We start from the raw sequence: 16962 nt of genomic DNA, 5'->3' as shown, positions 1-16962 counted from the left end.
CTCTGAACATAAATAATGTGCAGAAAATGCTATTCTTACTTTCACTCTTTAATATTGCTACAGTGTGAATTGAGCTAGGCTAGTATCTATATCAAAATCATTGTTTTTTTTTAAATATATTTATTTTGGACCTTGACCAATGGCATATGTCCCAACACTACAGACTACATGTTGTCCCCTATAGATACACTCCCTAGTTTAAGCATCACTTTCATGTCAGTGTCAACATACCATGTACAAACTTATCCAATAGGCTTCTGTAAAAAAAAACACAAGGATCTGAAAACAGCCAATTTATACAAACATTTAACAATTTACATATAGACGTCATATTTAAGGTCCACACACCACGTTAAGTTTCACAATATAAAGCATAATGCATAATACAGAAAATAGTTCAAATTATAAAAAAAATTGCAGTCTACAAATACAATATTGTCAACAACACATCAAAAAATTAATAACTACATTATTTAACACTTTTAGGCACAGATGTTGGATGTATACTGTGATGGATGAATATAAATAGAGGAAAATACATTGTTGCATGGTTCCTTCATAGTACGTATGCTACTACAGTGTTTGACAGTAACACGAGGAAAGACTGCTAGTGCAAAGATTCATCTCTCCCTTGACGGAGAGGCAGAACCAGGGGAGCCTTCACATCCCACAGGCACAAAAGTCTGAAAGACAAAATCAAAACAAGTTTAAACAATATGGTCCACATTTGATATTTTGTGTGAGCATTTAATTTGATATTTTCTATGAAACGTTATTACATTTGAGCATCTTCTTTAATGAAATGTGCCGTTACCTGTCATTAGAATTAAATCAATCAGAATGATTACTAGGGTTATGATAAAAATAACGATAACGATAACGACGTGCAATTGATTGGCATGGTGGGAAAAGAAGATGTGGAGCTCACGGTCGAGTCCTGGAAGTGCATAAAGGCGGCCAGGGGGTTCCCACAGCGGGGTCTGGGCCGCTGGAACGACTGGGTGTCAGGGGCCGAGCAGCCGATGTAGGTGGCCACTTCCTCATCCAGGCGAAGCTCGTCCAATAGGAGCCGGCGCTTGAGCAGCAAGGCTACGGCGGGGCTCGCGGCTGCACAGGTCTTTCGGATCAGGAAGTCTGAAGAGGCAAACGCCAAGTGGATATTTAAAACCACATGGGGCGGTAGTGGAAAAACTTAGTTACTTAAGGACTGCAGAGCAAAATCCGGAAAAAAAGTAATGATTACGATATGTAGTGGTTGTATTATCACACACACACACACACACACACACACACACCTCGCTGGAGACTGGAAGCAAAGTGCTTTCCCAGGGCGGGAATGTCGAACTCGGGCCGCGCGCCGACGGGTCCCGGGGCCGTCGCTCTCTGGGCGTCCGAGACCTCCCTCTCTGGCACCGACTGAACGGGGCCCGACTGAACGGGGCCCGACTGAACGGGGCCCGACTGAACGGGGCCCGACTGAACGGGGCCCTCCGGCTTCTCGACGCGAGGGGCCCGGAGAAGCTTCTTCCCCGTCGAGAAGAAGATGACCGATTCCCTGTGGGGCTCCTGGAGGAAGGGCCCCTGCCCCGCACCGCCCTTCTTCTCCTCCTGCTGCTCCCCCTCAGCCTCCTCCGCCCGGTGGCCTCCGTCAGCCCAGCGGACCCCAGCCTTCTAGTCCGCACAGAGGTCGGTTTCAGGAATATAAAACAAAACATAAAGATCAAATGTGGAATTGGATTGGATGTCCCTTTGTGCGTCGGGTTTGTGCGTCGGGTTTGTGCGTCGGGTCTGTGCGTCGGGTCTGTGCCTCGGGTCTGTGTGTTGGGTTTGGATGGCTCACAGTGGAGGCTAGGTCAGCGAGTTGATCCGCGTGCGACTCCGGTCCTCTGTCAGAAATGGCCATGTTTTCCTCGTCGTCCTGATCTTCAAAAAGTCTTTGGACCACATCCTGTCAATAAAAGAACAATCGTCTCAATGTTCATCCGTACCAGCATCCTAGTGATGGATCTGTGGCGTAATCCAGAAATACGTCATATATTTAACTCATCATGCAGCTACAATAGCAGTTGATTGGCATTAACAAGCGTTTCTTTAATTCCTTTCCGCTGCTCACCTCATGCTGCGGCTCTGAAGGGCAGGCCGGGAGATTGTGTGACACTGGGCGTGCCGAAAAAACCTTTTTCTAAATGTATAGAAACCGAGACACACACACACACACACACACACACACACACACACACACACACACACACACACACACACACACACACACACACACACACACACACACACACACACACACACACACACACACACACACACACACAGTTAGGGAGAAGGGTCTGCTGTAAAGGGAGCCAGGGCTAGGAACACATGGGCAGAACCTGCAGACATACATGCACACTGGCCATGGCAGACATGGGCTGGTTCCTGGTGTTTGGCACTCTCTGGGGGGTCCCCTTCATGGCGGGGGTTCCTGCGTGTGGCATGTCCAGAGATGATTTCAAAATAACACAAGAAGCCATGTTTCCAGTGCAATCACAAGAGAGGAAGCAAACTGGTTTCAGAAAACAACGACAACAACAGCGGTCCAACCTGCCGCTGACAAAACGTACATTTTTTTTATATTTATACCTGACTCTCCCCGACGACTGGTCACAGGTACTCTCCTAGCCTGGGATGTGAATAAAGACCTTGTTAAATTCATATCACATCACATCAGGGACAACATGCTCAGGCACTGACTTACTGTGTTGATGGAGGTTTCCCTGCCTGTTGGACAGGCTGTCCTGCTGGGGGTTTTCTCCAGGGCTCCCCCGGCCTTCACCCCCTCCCGATGCATGGTGCTTCGCATGGCTGCAGGGTCCAGAGAGTGCACGGCCACTCTCATTGGTCCTACTAGGGTAAAAGAACAAACACAGATTATGCAACGCAGAAATCAACTAAATCATTGCTAGCATCCCTGAGATTTGCTGTACACCAAACAATTCTTAAGAAGCTGTTGGGATTACAGGCTGTTAGAAAACACCACAATTTTTAACAAAAATATAAAGAAAATTAATAATCATAATATTAGTAAAACAAAGAATAGTAAAACAACTATTAGTAATTAAATGTAGTGGCTCAACTATTTACCCTGTATCATTACCATAGAGTTTTAAAGTTTAACTAGTTTGAAGTAGCTGTGATGAATGAAAACATAATACTATCTTTTTCTGCCAACCTGGGGTGGCTCCAGCCTTTGCGTGGCTCTTCATGACAGATATCCGCTGGAAAAAAAGATAACATCCAAATAAACTGCTTGTGTTCGGAACTGCTTTTCAGGCACAGAATATTATTTAAACCACAAAATGGTTGCCTGATCACTGTTGTCACAGTCCGGCTCAAGGGAATGACAAAGAGGAGCCCACACATGGCTTTAAGTTTAACAATAATAATAGAATGTGGTGTATGTGCAAAGCTAACCCAACAATCTAAACAAACCATATGTCAAGGAGGAGAGAGAGCAAGTGGATGACTCCTACAGCTTATATAGCTCAGCAAGCATGGGTGGTAGCCATTACAATGATCACCTCCTGGAATACTGGCAATCAGGAGGTGCCAGAGGGCTGTCACACTGTCAATCCTCACCAGTAAAATATGCCAAGCTTTCATTAATACCAGGTAAACAATAGAAGGCTAGTCCAAATAAGACGTACTTGATAGTTACAGGGCTTCGTGGACTCTGGGGTTGCAACGCCCACATGCTTTGCCCCGACCCCTTCGTTTCGCAGGATACTGAGCAGGGCTGCATGGTCAAGGTTGAAGACCGCTTCTTTACCTAAGTAACAAAAATAAAGATTTTTCAAAAGTTGCTCTCGTTCTCATGAAAACAAGATGCGAGGGAAAGATTGACCGTACATACCATCTGAACCACTAGAAGAACTAGCAGCAACAGCAGCATGCAAAGTCCGCTTTTTGTAAGGGTCTTTGATACTCAGCAGATCCAGATTATTCAGACAAGCCTCTGTACTCGCTTGGCTTGCGGACACCTGGGCCGAGGCCGCAAAGTTGTACTGATGCATAGTTTTAGCATCCGGTTGAACGGACACCTTCGATGAAGTCATTGGTTTAATAGCATGAGACGCCGAGGACACAGCACTTGAAGGCCCAGTTCCTTTAAATGTCTCCATTCTTTCCGTCAAATCTCTATTTAGAGCTTGAATAACAGATGACTCTGGTTTTTTTGTAGCCAGTTTTTGTGCGATAGAGAGCTGCGATGCAAAGTCTACACCAACCTCTTTCCTTGGAGTTTTTCCATTCACATTGTTCCCCTTTGAATACCTAGAGTTTAATGTATTTTCATCACTGCCAACCCTTGGTGTTAATGTCCTGAGAACTCTTTGGTTTTGGGGTGCCGTTCCTTTGCTCCTCGGCTGAGAGAAATTGAAAGGCATGGGCTTGGTGCATGGCTGTTTAGACTTGGTTTTTCCCTATGAAGAAAATATCAGAGGGAAACAGACATTTAAAAAAAGTGCTTGTGTTAATAAAACATTTGGGTTAATAAGCAGAAGGACAAGATGCACTTACAGCCAAAGGTTTATCCTCCCAACTCTTGTGGAATTGTGCAAATTCCTTTGAGATCTGAAGATTGAGGGACTTTGCAAGGACTGGAAGTCTGCTTGAGCCCGGTTTAACAGTCGTCTTTTGGCCATTCCCAGTGCTCCCTGGGGTCTTGTTCTCAACATCTTTCTTAAGGAACTGAGGCACAGTTGGATTTTTAGAAGGCCTGGAGTCTCCAGGGATCCGATTTTCTTCATTCTTCAACCTAGGTAGAGAGAAAATACATATATTGATGGATTTCAGGCCAAACTATTTACATTATGACTTTTCACCAGTTGTTTTACACAAAGAGGCCATCATACCTGGTGTAGTCACTTTGGATTTTGTTTTGACTTTGCTGACCCAGTACTAATATTGGGTCCATAATGACTTTAGGAGCGGGAATAATATGTTGGCTGTTGAAAGAATGCAAAGGTAGTATGAGACATTAATTAAACAAAATGCAACACATACGTGAGCTTTTGTTCGAATAAACAAACATCAGTAAATGCATTGGTCATATACTACCTGGAAAACTTGCCAACACTACAAGTAATGGCATACAAAAGAAAATTAATCTGAATGCAGAGCTAGAGCTATTATGAATGCAGAGGTAGAGCTAGCACCTAGCCCGATAGTATCTTATTGAAAGGCCGTTATATCGGGGTACGCTGCATGCAAACTCAAATATCCAAAACGAAGACACATTTTATGGTTAGCCAAAGACAAGCACAGCCCCCGATACATTTCCTTAACGTGAAAACAAGCTTGGAATTGAAGCCCATTGATGCTAAAACAACACTGGCGTCCGTTGTGTAGGGGCAAATGGGATAACAGTTACAATGCACAACACTGGTAGCACAAGTGGAGGCAGGAGAAAAGTAAGATGCGATGTTAAGTTAGTTTTAAACACAAATACATACTTTCCAGATGTAAGGGGGGTGTACCGTTCTTTAGTATGTCCTTGCCCTTTTCCCGATTGAAATAAGTCCCAAGTAATGGCTCCTTCGTTTGTCTTTGCGTTGATTTAAAGGTCTCGTTTGGTTCTTTGCACCACGGACCTGTCAACTTCCTGGACTTTGAGTAGTTTGAAAAAAGCGCGTTTTTGTATTGGTCTTCACTGGATATTAAAGGAACCAATCAGTGAGCTGTGCTATCTGTTTGGTTTTTCTGACCAATGAGACAGCGATTCGAGTAAACATTTCCATGGTAACGAATCCAGAATGTTTTACCACGTGATTTGTTTGCCGCAGTTGCTGTTTTTAACACTGTGTTGCAAAATATTGCTGTTTTGTAAAATAAAAATACACATATGGTATTTTGCGATACATAAATATAGAGATATTTATAAAACGGGTAGTTCTAACCAAGCTATCTGATTGTTTCATAGCGGTGGTATATTAGCGTGTTGATTAGTGAGTGTTGATGAGCAAGACACCTAACTGCTCCTGACGAGCTGGCTGTCGCCTTGCATGGTTGACTGCCGTCGGTGTGTCAATGTGTGTATATTAACCGATGGTCGCTTTGGATAAAAGCGTCTGCTAAATGCCCTAATTGTAATTGTAATTATACCATATATACCACGGCTATGACGTCTAATTCCTTTGCACAGTTCAGTATCACTCCGCCTCAGAGGTAATAAACCCGTCACCCTTAAAAATTATGATAGTGACAAAATTGTCATTTATCTTCACCCGATAGGGAAAGTTACCAGCGGTAACGACGATGTTTGATAAGTAAGGCAGGCCTTCTGCATATATTATTTTAATAGCTACTAAAAAAAATACACTAGAGAGACTTTCATCACCTTGCGACATTGTTGCACAGAATATGCAAGCAAACCATGGACATATTATAAAAGCAAAGATTATAGAAGCAAACGCAGCAATGATAGGCTACAACTTCTTCCTCCGCAGCCCAAAAAAAAAAGAAAAAAAAAAGCCTAAGCAGTTTACAAAGTCATCCGCTGAAGCTGGATAGTTTATCAGATATTGCACAATAAATGCCAACAAACAAATTCATGTAAATAAATAGCCAACTAATTAAATCAAGATAACACAGTTAGCAACAAAGCGTTGGATAACGGTACATTTGTAGATCTTTGTAGCCCTATTCCCTCACGATCTGCAATGCCCACCATTGTGGAGTTAAAGAAAACAATTTAAAAAAAATGCAGTTATCTTGTCAAATAAAGAGCGACAGTGGACTGTTATTTCAAAAAACAAGTAGGCCTGGTACGAGTACGACCGTCCGTGGGTACTTGTTGCGCTGGTTGTGCAGACACACGTCATGAAAGTAACAGTTGAATACCAGGAGAGGGCGCTGAGAATAAACTGGTACAGATAGAGGTCTCTGTTACACCTAGTGGGGGTGGCTGTCACCGCAAATAACGAGAGTAGAGGGAAGAAAAAAGTGTGAAAGGAGTGAACAACAGAGTGATATTGCTGCAGTCATGGAGCTTCGCGCAGAGCTTCTCAAGTCTATCTGGTATGGTTTCACTGCTCTGGACCTGGAGAAGAGTGGTAAGGTGTCCAAGTCTCAGCTCAAGGTGAGGACTTTAACTCAAATTAAATAAGATCATATTTACACTATTATTGTAGGCCCTGGGAGTCCAGTTTCTAACCTTGTATCAACATGTGGTTCTTGCTGTAAGGAGGATGGATGTGAACTTTATCCAAAGGAACGTAGTCTAGCAAATTATTATTGTAATAGGCTACATACCATACTGCTTGAGGAAAGTAGTCTACTTAGCATATCGAATTAGTGTAAACAGAACTTTTAGGGCACTCAGCTCTTAAACAATGATTTTGCTGACAATTTGTTCGTAGTGTCGAGTGAAATGGCCTCTGCCCAAAAAGAAGGGACATACAATAAACATCTCTGTCTCACGAATACTAAGAGTGGGAGAGCCACAGATTGTTTTCAGCCTGTATATGAATGGGAGCCCTCATCTCAAGAGTGGTGCCTATACATGATGTAACAGCGACAGGCCGAGCAATCAGTACTCTGGCACGGCCAGAGATCTTCCCATCGACCACAGCATGTACGTCACACAAGGCAGTGTGAAAAAGTACCAGGAAGGAGCAGACTGGCAGGTTTAGAACATGTGGACACGACGTCCATCGGTGAAAGAAACCGCTGTTGATTTCGTAGTGATGTCACTCTGGTGGGGGTACATTCAGCCGTCTCAGCCATTCTCTGGTACTGTTGTTCAAAACAGAGCCCTGTGACTCAGCTTATCCCTCGAACGCATGCAAGCAAGCAGCCGGCTGCTATGTCTTTTAGGCTCAGGGGCCATCGAAACCTAATTTTCTCTGAAATATCGAATGGCCTGTTACATGCAGCGGTCTTGGATCCATCAGATATGTCTGAGACACTTGACAGGATGTGGTTGAGTTTCAAAACATGGAGGCTGTGAGTCTGAAAAACTAGATGCCTCCTCAGACTGTAACTTCTTAACAAATTTAAATGATTGAGCAATCATTTATTTTCAATGTATAAGCCTGATTTTAGACTAAATAATACATCAATACAACAAGATTAAAGCATTGGTTGATATTTATTGCAAATTATTCGCAAATTATTCAAAATAAAAAGCTTTCGTGCTTTTGCAAATTATCTTTTTTGCAAAATTAGCTTTTGCAAAGTCAGGACATGTCCAGAAAACATAATTTATGTTTCAGTTCCTTGTAAAGGTTGATCATAAATATTTCAAAAGGTTCTGAGGAAATAATGAGAAAGTGATATTGGTTGAAGGAAAGGAAGGAAATTATTTAAGCAGCATTTTTTTATATATTTGTTGAAATTCTCTCTTCTCTCAGCTTTCTATGGCTATGTCTCGTCTGTAATAAGCCTAACCAACCACTTCTTTCAGCCAAATTAAATGATGGATGGTTTATCACTCGCTCTTTCTGTGAGTCTTCCACAAAACTAAGCAAACCTATTGCCATACGTTTTCAGTTTTATACTCTATTTTTATCTTGCTTACTCTGGCTGTTTTATCCAAATTGCCTACCCCTGCTTTAATGCCTTGACAATGCTGACTGATATTCTTCATAGCCAACACATAACTTGTGTAACTGCCATAAGAGGTATTTACCCAACACGTACCAATATATATACACACATAAACACATACATTCTATGTGTTGACACGTTGAGTGATGTATTTCCCAGGTGCTGTCCCATAACCTGTGCACAGTCTTGTCCATCCCCCACGACCCAGTAGCTTTGGAGGAGCACTTCAGGGATGATGATGATGGCCCTGTGTCCAGCCAGGGCTACATGCCTTACCTCACCAAATATATCCTCGACAAGGTATGGACGCGTCTCGATACAGCTCGGTCCCTTGTATCCCTCTACATTTTGACATGATGATCGTGGTGTGGCTACTAACATGATCCTATGTGAATATGTGTCTCAAGGTGGAAGAGGGTGCATTCAACAAAGAGAACGTTGATGAGCTGTGTTGGACCCTCACAGCGAAGAAAAACTACCGGCCAGACAGGAGCACCACGACTGTGCTCCCGGAGAAAGATGCTTTTCGGCTCTGGTGTCTTTTCAATTTTCTCTCGGAGGATAAATACCCTTTGGTGATGGTCCCTGATGAGGTACTCAGCTTGAGCGTTGATCATGGACAACCCTTGATAAATTGGATGGATAATTCCATAATCAGAACACCGATTTTACTAGTTGCTGATAATTAATATTCTGATGCCTTTCTAATTGAATGCTGATTGATATTGTATATGTCCCTGCATACGGAAGGTTTCCATATGGCTAGCTTTTCAAAAAGCCCATGAGAGAGTTGCATGGCGACATTATGAAACGCTCTGCGCTCGTTATGCAGTGTGGTTTTTTTTGTGTGTTACTTGCAGCACGCTTTCTGGTTTCCTGTAGTCACACTATCACAAGATGAAACTGATAGCCACCCTTTTTGTAAGACCTCTCTGTAGCTGCTTAAATACAACACCATTATGCTTAGATCACAATAATTAATTTGATTCAATAGTTGGGCTTCTTGTGCAAAATGTTTTGTCTGTTCTATTTGGAATGCTCAGATTGTTTCTCCTCCAAAGCTGCGTTGACTAAGACATCAACTTCCCCTTCTATCAGGTGGAGTACCTCCTTAAGAAAGTATGCATGGCCATGAGCATAGAGTTGAACTGTGTTGAACTAGAGGACTTCACTTCCCAAGATGTAGTGCAACGGAATGGCTTCAGTGTTTGGGGTTTTCTGGAGATGATGAACTCTGGAAAGATAACCAGAGGGATGGATAAGGACATAACCAGCATGGCTATCGAGGAGATATACAGAGAAATAGTCGGGGACGTGCTCAAGGAGGTAAGAAACTCCCTTCATCTCCTTTGAGTTCCCATGTTTGGCGCCATTGCTTATCTGTGGTTGACTGGGTCGGGTGCCCCCAGGGCTACCTGTGGAAGAAGGGCCAGCTGAGAAGAAACTGGAAGGAGAGATGGTTCACTCTGAGACCAAGCAGCCTGGCCTACTACTCTGGAGAGGACCGGAAGGAATGCCATGGCAATATCACTCTGGATGGGAACTGCTGTGTGGAGGTGGGACAGCTGAGACAGATGCTCTGACAAGAAGAACATGCTTGACCGGATGTGTTATCATCTGATAGTAATATTTTGTTTGGTTTTCCTTTTTTAAGCAGTAATTACTTATTATTACAAAGGACTACATTTTGTTTAATCGTTTGAGTAAAATGAGATACATTTTTCTATGTAGGTATTGCCGGATCGAGATGGGAAGAGGTGTATGTTCTGTCTTAAAACTCTTTCAAAGACTTATGAGATGAGCGCCTCAGACACCAAGCAGAGACAAGAATGGACCACCGGTCAGTGACCTAATCTACTAATAGATATCCTATATTTTCTCTCTCACATCTCTGCTCTTGTAATTTCTCCTCTACTCTCCTCTCATCAAATCTCTTCTTATTCAAACAGCTATCTGTCTAAAGAGATTATCCCTCTATGAAAGCCATCAAACCTTTCCTCTTCATTCCTCTCCTTTCGGTAGCCATTCAGACAGCCATCCGTCTGTACGTGGAGGGGAAGACCTCCCTCCACAAGGACCTGAAGCTGAAACGCAGGGAGCAGCGGGAACAGCGCGAAAAAAGGCGACTGGACAAAGAGGAGGAGCTGCAGAGGCTGCGGGCCCTGCAGGAGGAGAGGGAGCACAAGCTGGCTGAGCTGGAGGTCCTCAGGGAGGCGCAGAAGCAGGCCCAGGTGCTCCAGGAGCAGGACGAGCAGAAGAGGCGGGAGCAGCACGAGCAGCTCCACCGGACCCTGGAGATCCAGCTCCGGGAGGCGGAGGAGGTGAGGCGGGGCGGGGGGGGCGGGACTCCGGAGGGGAGGGGGCATCTGCTGTGAAAGGGCACGTGTCTGGCGGAACTGGAAGAGGGAAGGAGGTCAACTAGTTCGACCAGAGAGGTGATTGTTTATGTTGGTGGAAGGATTGAATCAGCAAGTGTGGGTTAAAAAAAAAAGGAAAAGTGGTGACAGACAAATAGTCCAAGCATATGAATATTTGAATAATCAATGAATTAACCACCCATCTACTTTGAAAGGATTTAAGATGTAGAGCTCTACAGTGTTCACGACATTACACGTCTTACTGAATGCTTTTGTAAACAGTCTGTGGACTGATTCGCGGTTGGTCTGATTGAAGGCACGGGCCAGCATGCAGGCAGAGATGGTTCTGAAAGAGGAGGAGGCAGAGAGGCAGAAGAAGAGGATCCACGAGCTGGAGGAGATGCAGAAACACCTGAAGGAGGCCTTGCAGCTTGAGATAAAAGCCAGGATGGATGAGGAGGCCTTCCGCTATGCCCAAACCGGGTAAACCCAGCAACTAATATGCTGTCACATTGACGCACACAAATGATCTGTCTATGACAGGAATACACCGTTTTGAGATGTACAAATGGGACTGTGGTATGGAAAGCCTTGTGGGAATTTGTTTGGGGCTTTGCTTCATTTTCTGGTGGCATTGATAATGTTATGCAGTGGAGCTCCTCTGGACTGACGAAGATCCCGTTTGGTTGCTGAGGAAGTACAGTACAGTTAACATGGGAAGTTATCAGGTGCCTTGCAGTCACACCTCATTTATTTGTGTTGCGGTTCTGGTGTCGATTACGCATTGTACATAGGTTTTGATTAAATTAGATGACCGCATTAAGTTTCAGTATGGGTTTCTTCAGGCCTTTTTATCTGGACAATGGTCAATTAAAAAACAAAAAATGCAATAAATACAGAAGAGTCTAAACCTTTAAATCTGTCACAATATTCATCCTGCTTCCAGGCTGTTGGCCGAGGAAGAGGAGAAGATGAAGGCTCTGATGGCCCTGCAGGAGGAGCAGGAAGAGTACATCGTGAAGACCCAGCGGGAGAAGCAGGAGCTTAAGCAGGAGATGGAGACAAAGTCTCGCGAGCTGGACGAGGCCCAGAGGCAGCTGGAGACAGTCCGCGCCAATCGCTACCGGGTCGACCAGGACGTGGTGGTAAGATGATTAATAAACAACACAGTGATGTCTAAGAGAGTGGATATGTTTAAGCAATTCAAATTTAAGATTTTCGAGAAACTGAATTGACAGGGGGACAATAGCTATATTTTCTTACACACAATTTTAGCCAGATTAAATTAATTAATAAATGGAAATATATATATAACATTACAGGTCACAAATATTGAGTTCATTAATTTTTTTATTTATATTTTTAATCGCTTCCACCAAAGATACAAAACAAGTAATGTTGAAAATGTGTTTAAGTCGTTTTTTTTTTTCTAGCTGCACTTAGCGTTAAGAGTTATTTATTATTAAAAGCTATATATATTTATATATATATACAGTGTTTCCCACACATTGACGAGACTATGGCGCACCGCCATATTCTATTTTCGGCCGCCATAGTTTCAATAAAAAAATTAATTATAAAAAGACAAACTGAACATATCTGTGTTACTTGGTTTGAGTTAAACCTAGCAGTCTGTATTAAGGGCAGCTGTGTTTGTAAGGGCCCTATCTTGCACCCAGCACAATTGACTTTCTACATCAAGGCATGTATCGTTGCTATTTTGCACCTGGCGCAAAGCTGATTTTCCCCCGCAGCAAATTGCACCGCTACACTTAAGCTCTGAGAGGCACGTCGGCGAAAAGCAGAGGCGTGTTCTGGCGCAAATGATACATGGGGCTATTTTGCAGATCGATTTTGCAATTGCGCCACTGACCGGTATTTTGACATGCCTAGGCAGGTTGGAACTGTAACATAAGCTTGCACACACGTAGGCTATAGACAGCAGAAACATGCAAACAATTAGCCATTTTCTTTCATAGGGGCTCCTTGAATGTACACTGTAGTAGGCTATGCCATGCGTTTAAATAATAATAATAATAATAATAATAATAATAATAATAATAATAACAATAACAAACTCGAGCAAGGTATATCCCAGCCTTCCAAAGCAAAATCCCGTTTTAGGGTAAACGATAATGTTGGTTAAATTATTTGGGAAAGAACAGCTGATACAGTGGTAATAGGTTGTACTTTTAAACCAATGCATCTGCAAACACTGTACAGCAAACACATATTTTCTTGACACAGACATCGTGTACAAGCTCATAACTTTTAGGAATGATCAGTATTTGATCCTGAGGAAACGTAGTTTTACCGCAAGTGAATGTTTAAAAGAATGAATGAGTAATGCTTGGCGCGCATGTGTCTGTTTAAACACACGCAAACTAAACACGTAGGCTAACGCATAATAGAGTACATGGCAATGTATATTAAGGGGGGATAAATGCATATTAGGAACACAAGTCGATAACGATAATGTATACAATACTGGTAACAAACAATGTTTTTTAATGTTTTGCAGCATATCATTAATCTAATCATTCATCTGAAGTTGTAGAAGAAAACGATATTCCATGTGTGAGCTAGGCCATATTATTTGGACATAAACTGAGCCATTTACATTTTGAAATTCATGTGGTCATGCATCTGTCTCAGGGGAGACTGCAAAATATCAACTTGTCAGTTTCAAATGCGATCATGGCTCTTAAAGGGGATGGGAGATGGTACTCTCATTGGTTTATTGCATGTTACGCCCAAAGTACGCCTACTGGTATTCAGACCAATCCATTTCAGCTTTGCGTCAGGCGTAAGAGTCATTTTTCCGCCGGTGTAATAGCAAAAGCGCCAGAGCCCACAAAGCTACTTCCGTTTTGCACTTCTCAAGAGGCCCTAATTTGTGTGTGTTGGAGGAGGGGGGCTGAGAGATGTTTGGTTATTATTAATAATTATAATAATAATAAACTAATAGTATAAACGCTCAGCATTGTGTTGTTATTTTTGTTTTCATCTTTTCTTAAATGCTTTCTGAAAAAAAATCCTCAACCCCATTTAGTATGACCCTTTACATTGTGTCATCAACAATCATATCAGTACCAGCAGTTTGTAAGTCATTTGTCAGTAATTGATATGTCATATTGTAGTTCTCAAAATTCACCAGATTGATGCATTTAAATGAAATCTATTCAAATTTTTCTCCCGGGGGGGACCCCCCAAGAAGATTGCGAGGCTTCCACCATAGTCTCCAAAAATCCTGTGGGAAACGCTATATATATATATATATATATATATATATATACAGTATATAGCACAGTATTGACATTGGTTGACTGGTTTGCTGATTTCTTCCTGATAGGCTGCCCAGAGGAAGCTTCGCCAAGCCAGCACCAATGTGAAACACTGGAATGTTCAGATGAACAGACTGATGCGTCCAATTGGCCCAGGAGGTATGGCTATCATTCTGTTCTTAAGCTCAACAAATGATCAGGAATCATTATAGGTACTCATATTGCCATGATTATTTTTTTAATGGCCATTAAAAAACAACAGCCTTTTCAAAGTGTAGTATTGCAGTGCATGTATTACAGTTGATAAGAAGTGCATTTTATAAAGTTACTGTATTTTAATGTAAATGCAGATGTTTAATAAGAATTTCTTACCTATAAACCAATTTGAAAAATCTGGAATTATTTTAAGACAAAGCCACTATGGGGCTTAATAACAACAGCTCCTTTCCACTTTCACAGACATTGTGCTTGATTTTGTTATCTAAGTGGCGTTTAAAGGTGCAGTGCTTCAAGTCAGTGGCATCTAGCTGAATGGACTTGGCATAAACTAATACCCACTTTATTTTTTGCTACACTATACTATTTTAAATTTTCAGACTTAATAAGTAAATATATATATATATTCTATCAAGGAACCTTATCACTTGACACTCCTTCTACTGCAACAGCATGTAGGTGATGACGTGTTTTGGAAGTACCAACTGGCACTTCACAACACGGGCCTGTACAGGCCATAGTAGCCATTTGAAATAGAGAGGTGAGGGGGTGGGAATTCAGTCACCTGCCTCACAGATATTTGCTGCACAAGTCTACACACTGGACCTTTATAGCCAGGGTAGGCAATTTATTTTAGAAGCATTTTTTATTTGTTTAAATTGTACCAATTGTATAATTCTCTTTGCACCATGACCGCAGTCAATAAATCAAATACTCATAAGAAAAACAAAAAACTGGTATCTGTGGCTGACGCGGCCTATAGTATGCCTGTCTAATAATTCAATTCAATCCGAATAATGGTTGGATGGCTCACCTGTCTATCTACCTACCCAGGTGCACCCGTTGTGCATGACCAGAGTCTTCAACAAAGCTAAGCAGACCTACAGCTAGTCAAATGTTTTGGGGGAGTGGCTTTGGAGGGAAGCCTGAATGGAGGATTTTGAGGTTTTGTTTTATACTTTCAAATCTGTCAAAAACCTGGTTTCTCCAAATTGCCTTCCATAGCTTTAACTATGCACTGAGTTTCTGTTACAAAAATGCCAGGCACGTCATCACTATTCACTATCGACCTAGTATTTAAAAAAATACAGACTCTTCTCTTCTTCTCTCTCTCTCTCTTTCCAGTTTGTCCTAACTGCTTCCCCTGTCCCCTATCTCTCTTTAGAGAAGAGACCATCTCTAGGAAGCTCCTACTCATCCTTCCCGATGCCCTGCCAGAGGGACCCAGGGCTGCGTCTCCGGCCGCGTGCAGAAGGGAAAGATGAGGAGAGCAAGGAGAACCTGGACAACGGGGCGGGCTGCGGAGACGAGAAACGCCTTTCGCAGGCGTCCAATGGAGAAATGGACATCCCCTGAGAGAGCCACATCAGAGACAGTTATTGTGGATCAAGTAGTAGAATTGGAGCCAACGTGCGAGGGACTAGGCTATGGCACGACACTCCTACCATGGAGGGTTCTGCATGGGAGATAGGTAGTGTAAATAGGTGGGGTACAACTCAAGAAGGTATAGCCACACCAAAACGAAACTGAGTTTACTGACATTTGTGCTAAATATTGGATTAACCTTCACCACCTTACACTATTTTATGCATTGTGCATGCATATGTTGCATCAATTGTTGCTTAACTAATGTCTGTTTTATGTTTGGTTAGTTTGGTCAATACATGGGTAATAGGAATGGCAAAGTGCGACCCTGATCAATAGAGCATTTCCAGTAAAAAAAATAAAAGTGCAAGTCAGTGTATCATAGTACCTTTGGTAGGATGTAACTAATCTGTCATTTAGTAAGGCTCTAATATAGATTTATGAAGTTAAATCGATTTTTCCTGTCAAACGTCTTGATTTTTTTTCCAGTCAAGCTCATCATAACTTCAGAAGCTCTCAAATTTTAATATCATATATATGTATATATCCTCGCATACACAGGAAAAGGAAAAAACAGAACTAAAGAAAAAAAATGTCTTCATACTTCCTGTTTCCATGTCGGTTAACCAACATTTAAAAAGAGAGTGCACGTCAGAGATTCCTCGGTATTCTCGTTGTAAAGAAAATGGTTTAATCCCTCAGTGTGTTCTTATATTTAACTAGATACGTGTCACCTAACTGTTTTCATTTGGATATATTAAACACAAACAACATGTAATTGTGTTACTGAAGTGTTAAACAGTCTTGGCGCACGACGATTTTTACTTCCTGTGTTTTCAAGTAGGCTTGCATAATTAGTTCACAGTAAAGAAATGTGTCATCAGTGAGTAATTTCATGCGTTGTTTTTATCAAGCAAACAGGGACATCATCTGTCAATGAGGGCCAACTACATGTCCAAAAATCAAATTCCAACGATGGTTGTTTGAAGTTAAATACTGATTCAGTTTGTTTTTTTAGATTTAGTAGCAAATAGTTGCAGTGTTTAGTTTGTATATTTAAGGTGTTATAATATACCGGTATTACGAGAATTGCACAATTGGTGAATACATGATTTTAATAAGAGAAAGGATGGGATGCTGTT

At 42.2% G+C, this 16962-nt stretch overlaps 2 protein-coding genes across 7 annotated transcripts; one reads left to right on the top strand and one right to left on the bottom strand.

The window, feature by feature from the left end:
* Nucleotides 1-278: 278 nt before the first annotated feature.
* On the bottom strand, nucleotides 279-5665 carry troap (trophinin associated protein). Of its 6 annotated transcripts, none has more exons than XM_060050889.1 (15): nucleotides 5505-5665; nucleotides 4905-4997; nucleotides 4570-4807; nucleotides 3905-4472; nucleotides 3699-3820; nucleotides 3224-3269; nucleotides 2750-2898; nucleotides 2635-2674; nucleotides 2397-2476; nucleotides 2114-2182; nucleotides 1841-1948; nucleotides 1433-1671; nucleotides 1296-1402; nucleotides 929-1134; nucleotides 279-683 (listed from the first exon to the last, which is right to left on the bottom strand). In XM_060050889.1, exons 2-15 carry the CDS (start codon nucleotides 4964-4966, stop codon nucleotides 621-623), a joined length of 2097 nt encoding a protein of 698 aa, XP_059906872.1. In that variant the 5' UTR covers nucleotides 4967-4997; nucleotides 5505-5665; the 3' UTR covers nucleotides 279-620. The 6 variants fall into 6 exon arrangements, with proteins under 6 accessions (XP_059906872.1, XP_059906879.1, XP_059906847.1 ...); XM_060050896.1 differs by having other exon boundaries at nucleotides 1448-1671; XM_060050864.1 differs by having other exon boundaries at nucleotides 1296-1671.
* A 1298-nt stretch (nucleotides 5666-6963) lies between these two features.
* Nucleotides 6964-16707, top strand: LOC132456529 (differentially expressed in FDCP 6 homolog). Its single transcript, XM_060050909.1, has 11 exons — nucleotides 6964-7129; nucleotides 8758-8898; nucleotides 9006-9191; nucleotides 9697-9924; nucleotides 10008-10154; nucleotides 10330-10438; nucleotides 10621-10919; nucleotides 11272-11438; nucleotides 11902-12100; nucleotides 14308-14398; nucleotides 15621-16707. Exons 1-11 carry the CDS (start codon nucleotides 7034-7036, stop codon nucleotides 15809-15811), a joined length of 1854 nt encoding a protein of 617 aa, XP_059906892.1. The 5' UTR covers nucleotides 6964-7033; the 3' UTR covers nucleotides 15812-16707.
* Nucleotides 16708-16962: the final 255 nt, after the last annotated feature.

Source organism: Gadus macrocephalus, chromosome 1 (assembly GCF_031168955.1).
Source record: "Gadus macrocephalus chromosome 1, ASM3116895v1".
Taxonomy (NCBI): domain Eukaryota; kingdom Metazoa; phylum Chordata; class Actinopteri; order Gadiformes; family Gadidae; genus Gadus; species Gadus macrocephalus.
The sequence above is the reverse complement of the archived record's forward strand: the minus strand, read 5'-3'. Positions and strand labels throughout refer to the sequence as shown.

Excerpts from the sequence above, each read along its gene's own strand:
- LOC132456529 (XM_060050909.1), top strand. The coding sequence starts at position 7,034 with ATGGAGCTTCGCGCAGAGCTTCTCAAGTCTATCTGGTATGGTTTCACT. Across the intron at positions 7,130-8,757 it reads TGTCCAAGTCTCAGCTCAAG|GTGCTGTCCCATAACCTGTG; the intron begins GTGAGGACTTTA and ends TGTATTTCCCAG. Across the intron at positions 9,192-9,696 it reads TGGTGATGGTCCCTGATGAG|GTGGAGTACCTCCTTAAGAA; the intron begins GTACTCAGCTTG and ends CCCTTCTATCAG.
- troap (XM_060050864.1), bottom strand. The coding sequence starts at position 4,966 with ATGGACCCAATATTAGTACTGGGTCAGCAAAGTCAAAACAAAATCCAA. Across the intron at positions 2,477-2,634 it reads CAGTCGTCGGGGAGAGTCAG|GAACCCCCGCCATGAAGGGG; the intron begins GTATAAATATAA and ends TGCCACACGCAG. Across the intron at positions 1,949-2,113 it reads CTTCAGAGCCGCAGCATGAG|GATGTGGTCCAAAGACTTTT; the intron begins GTGAGCAGCGGA and ends TTTTATTGACAG.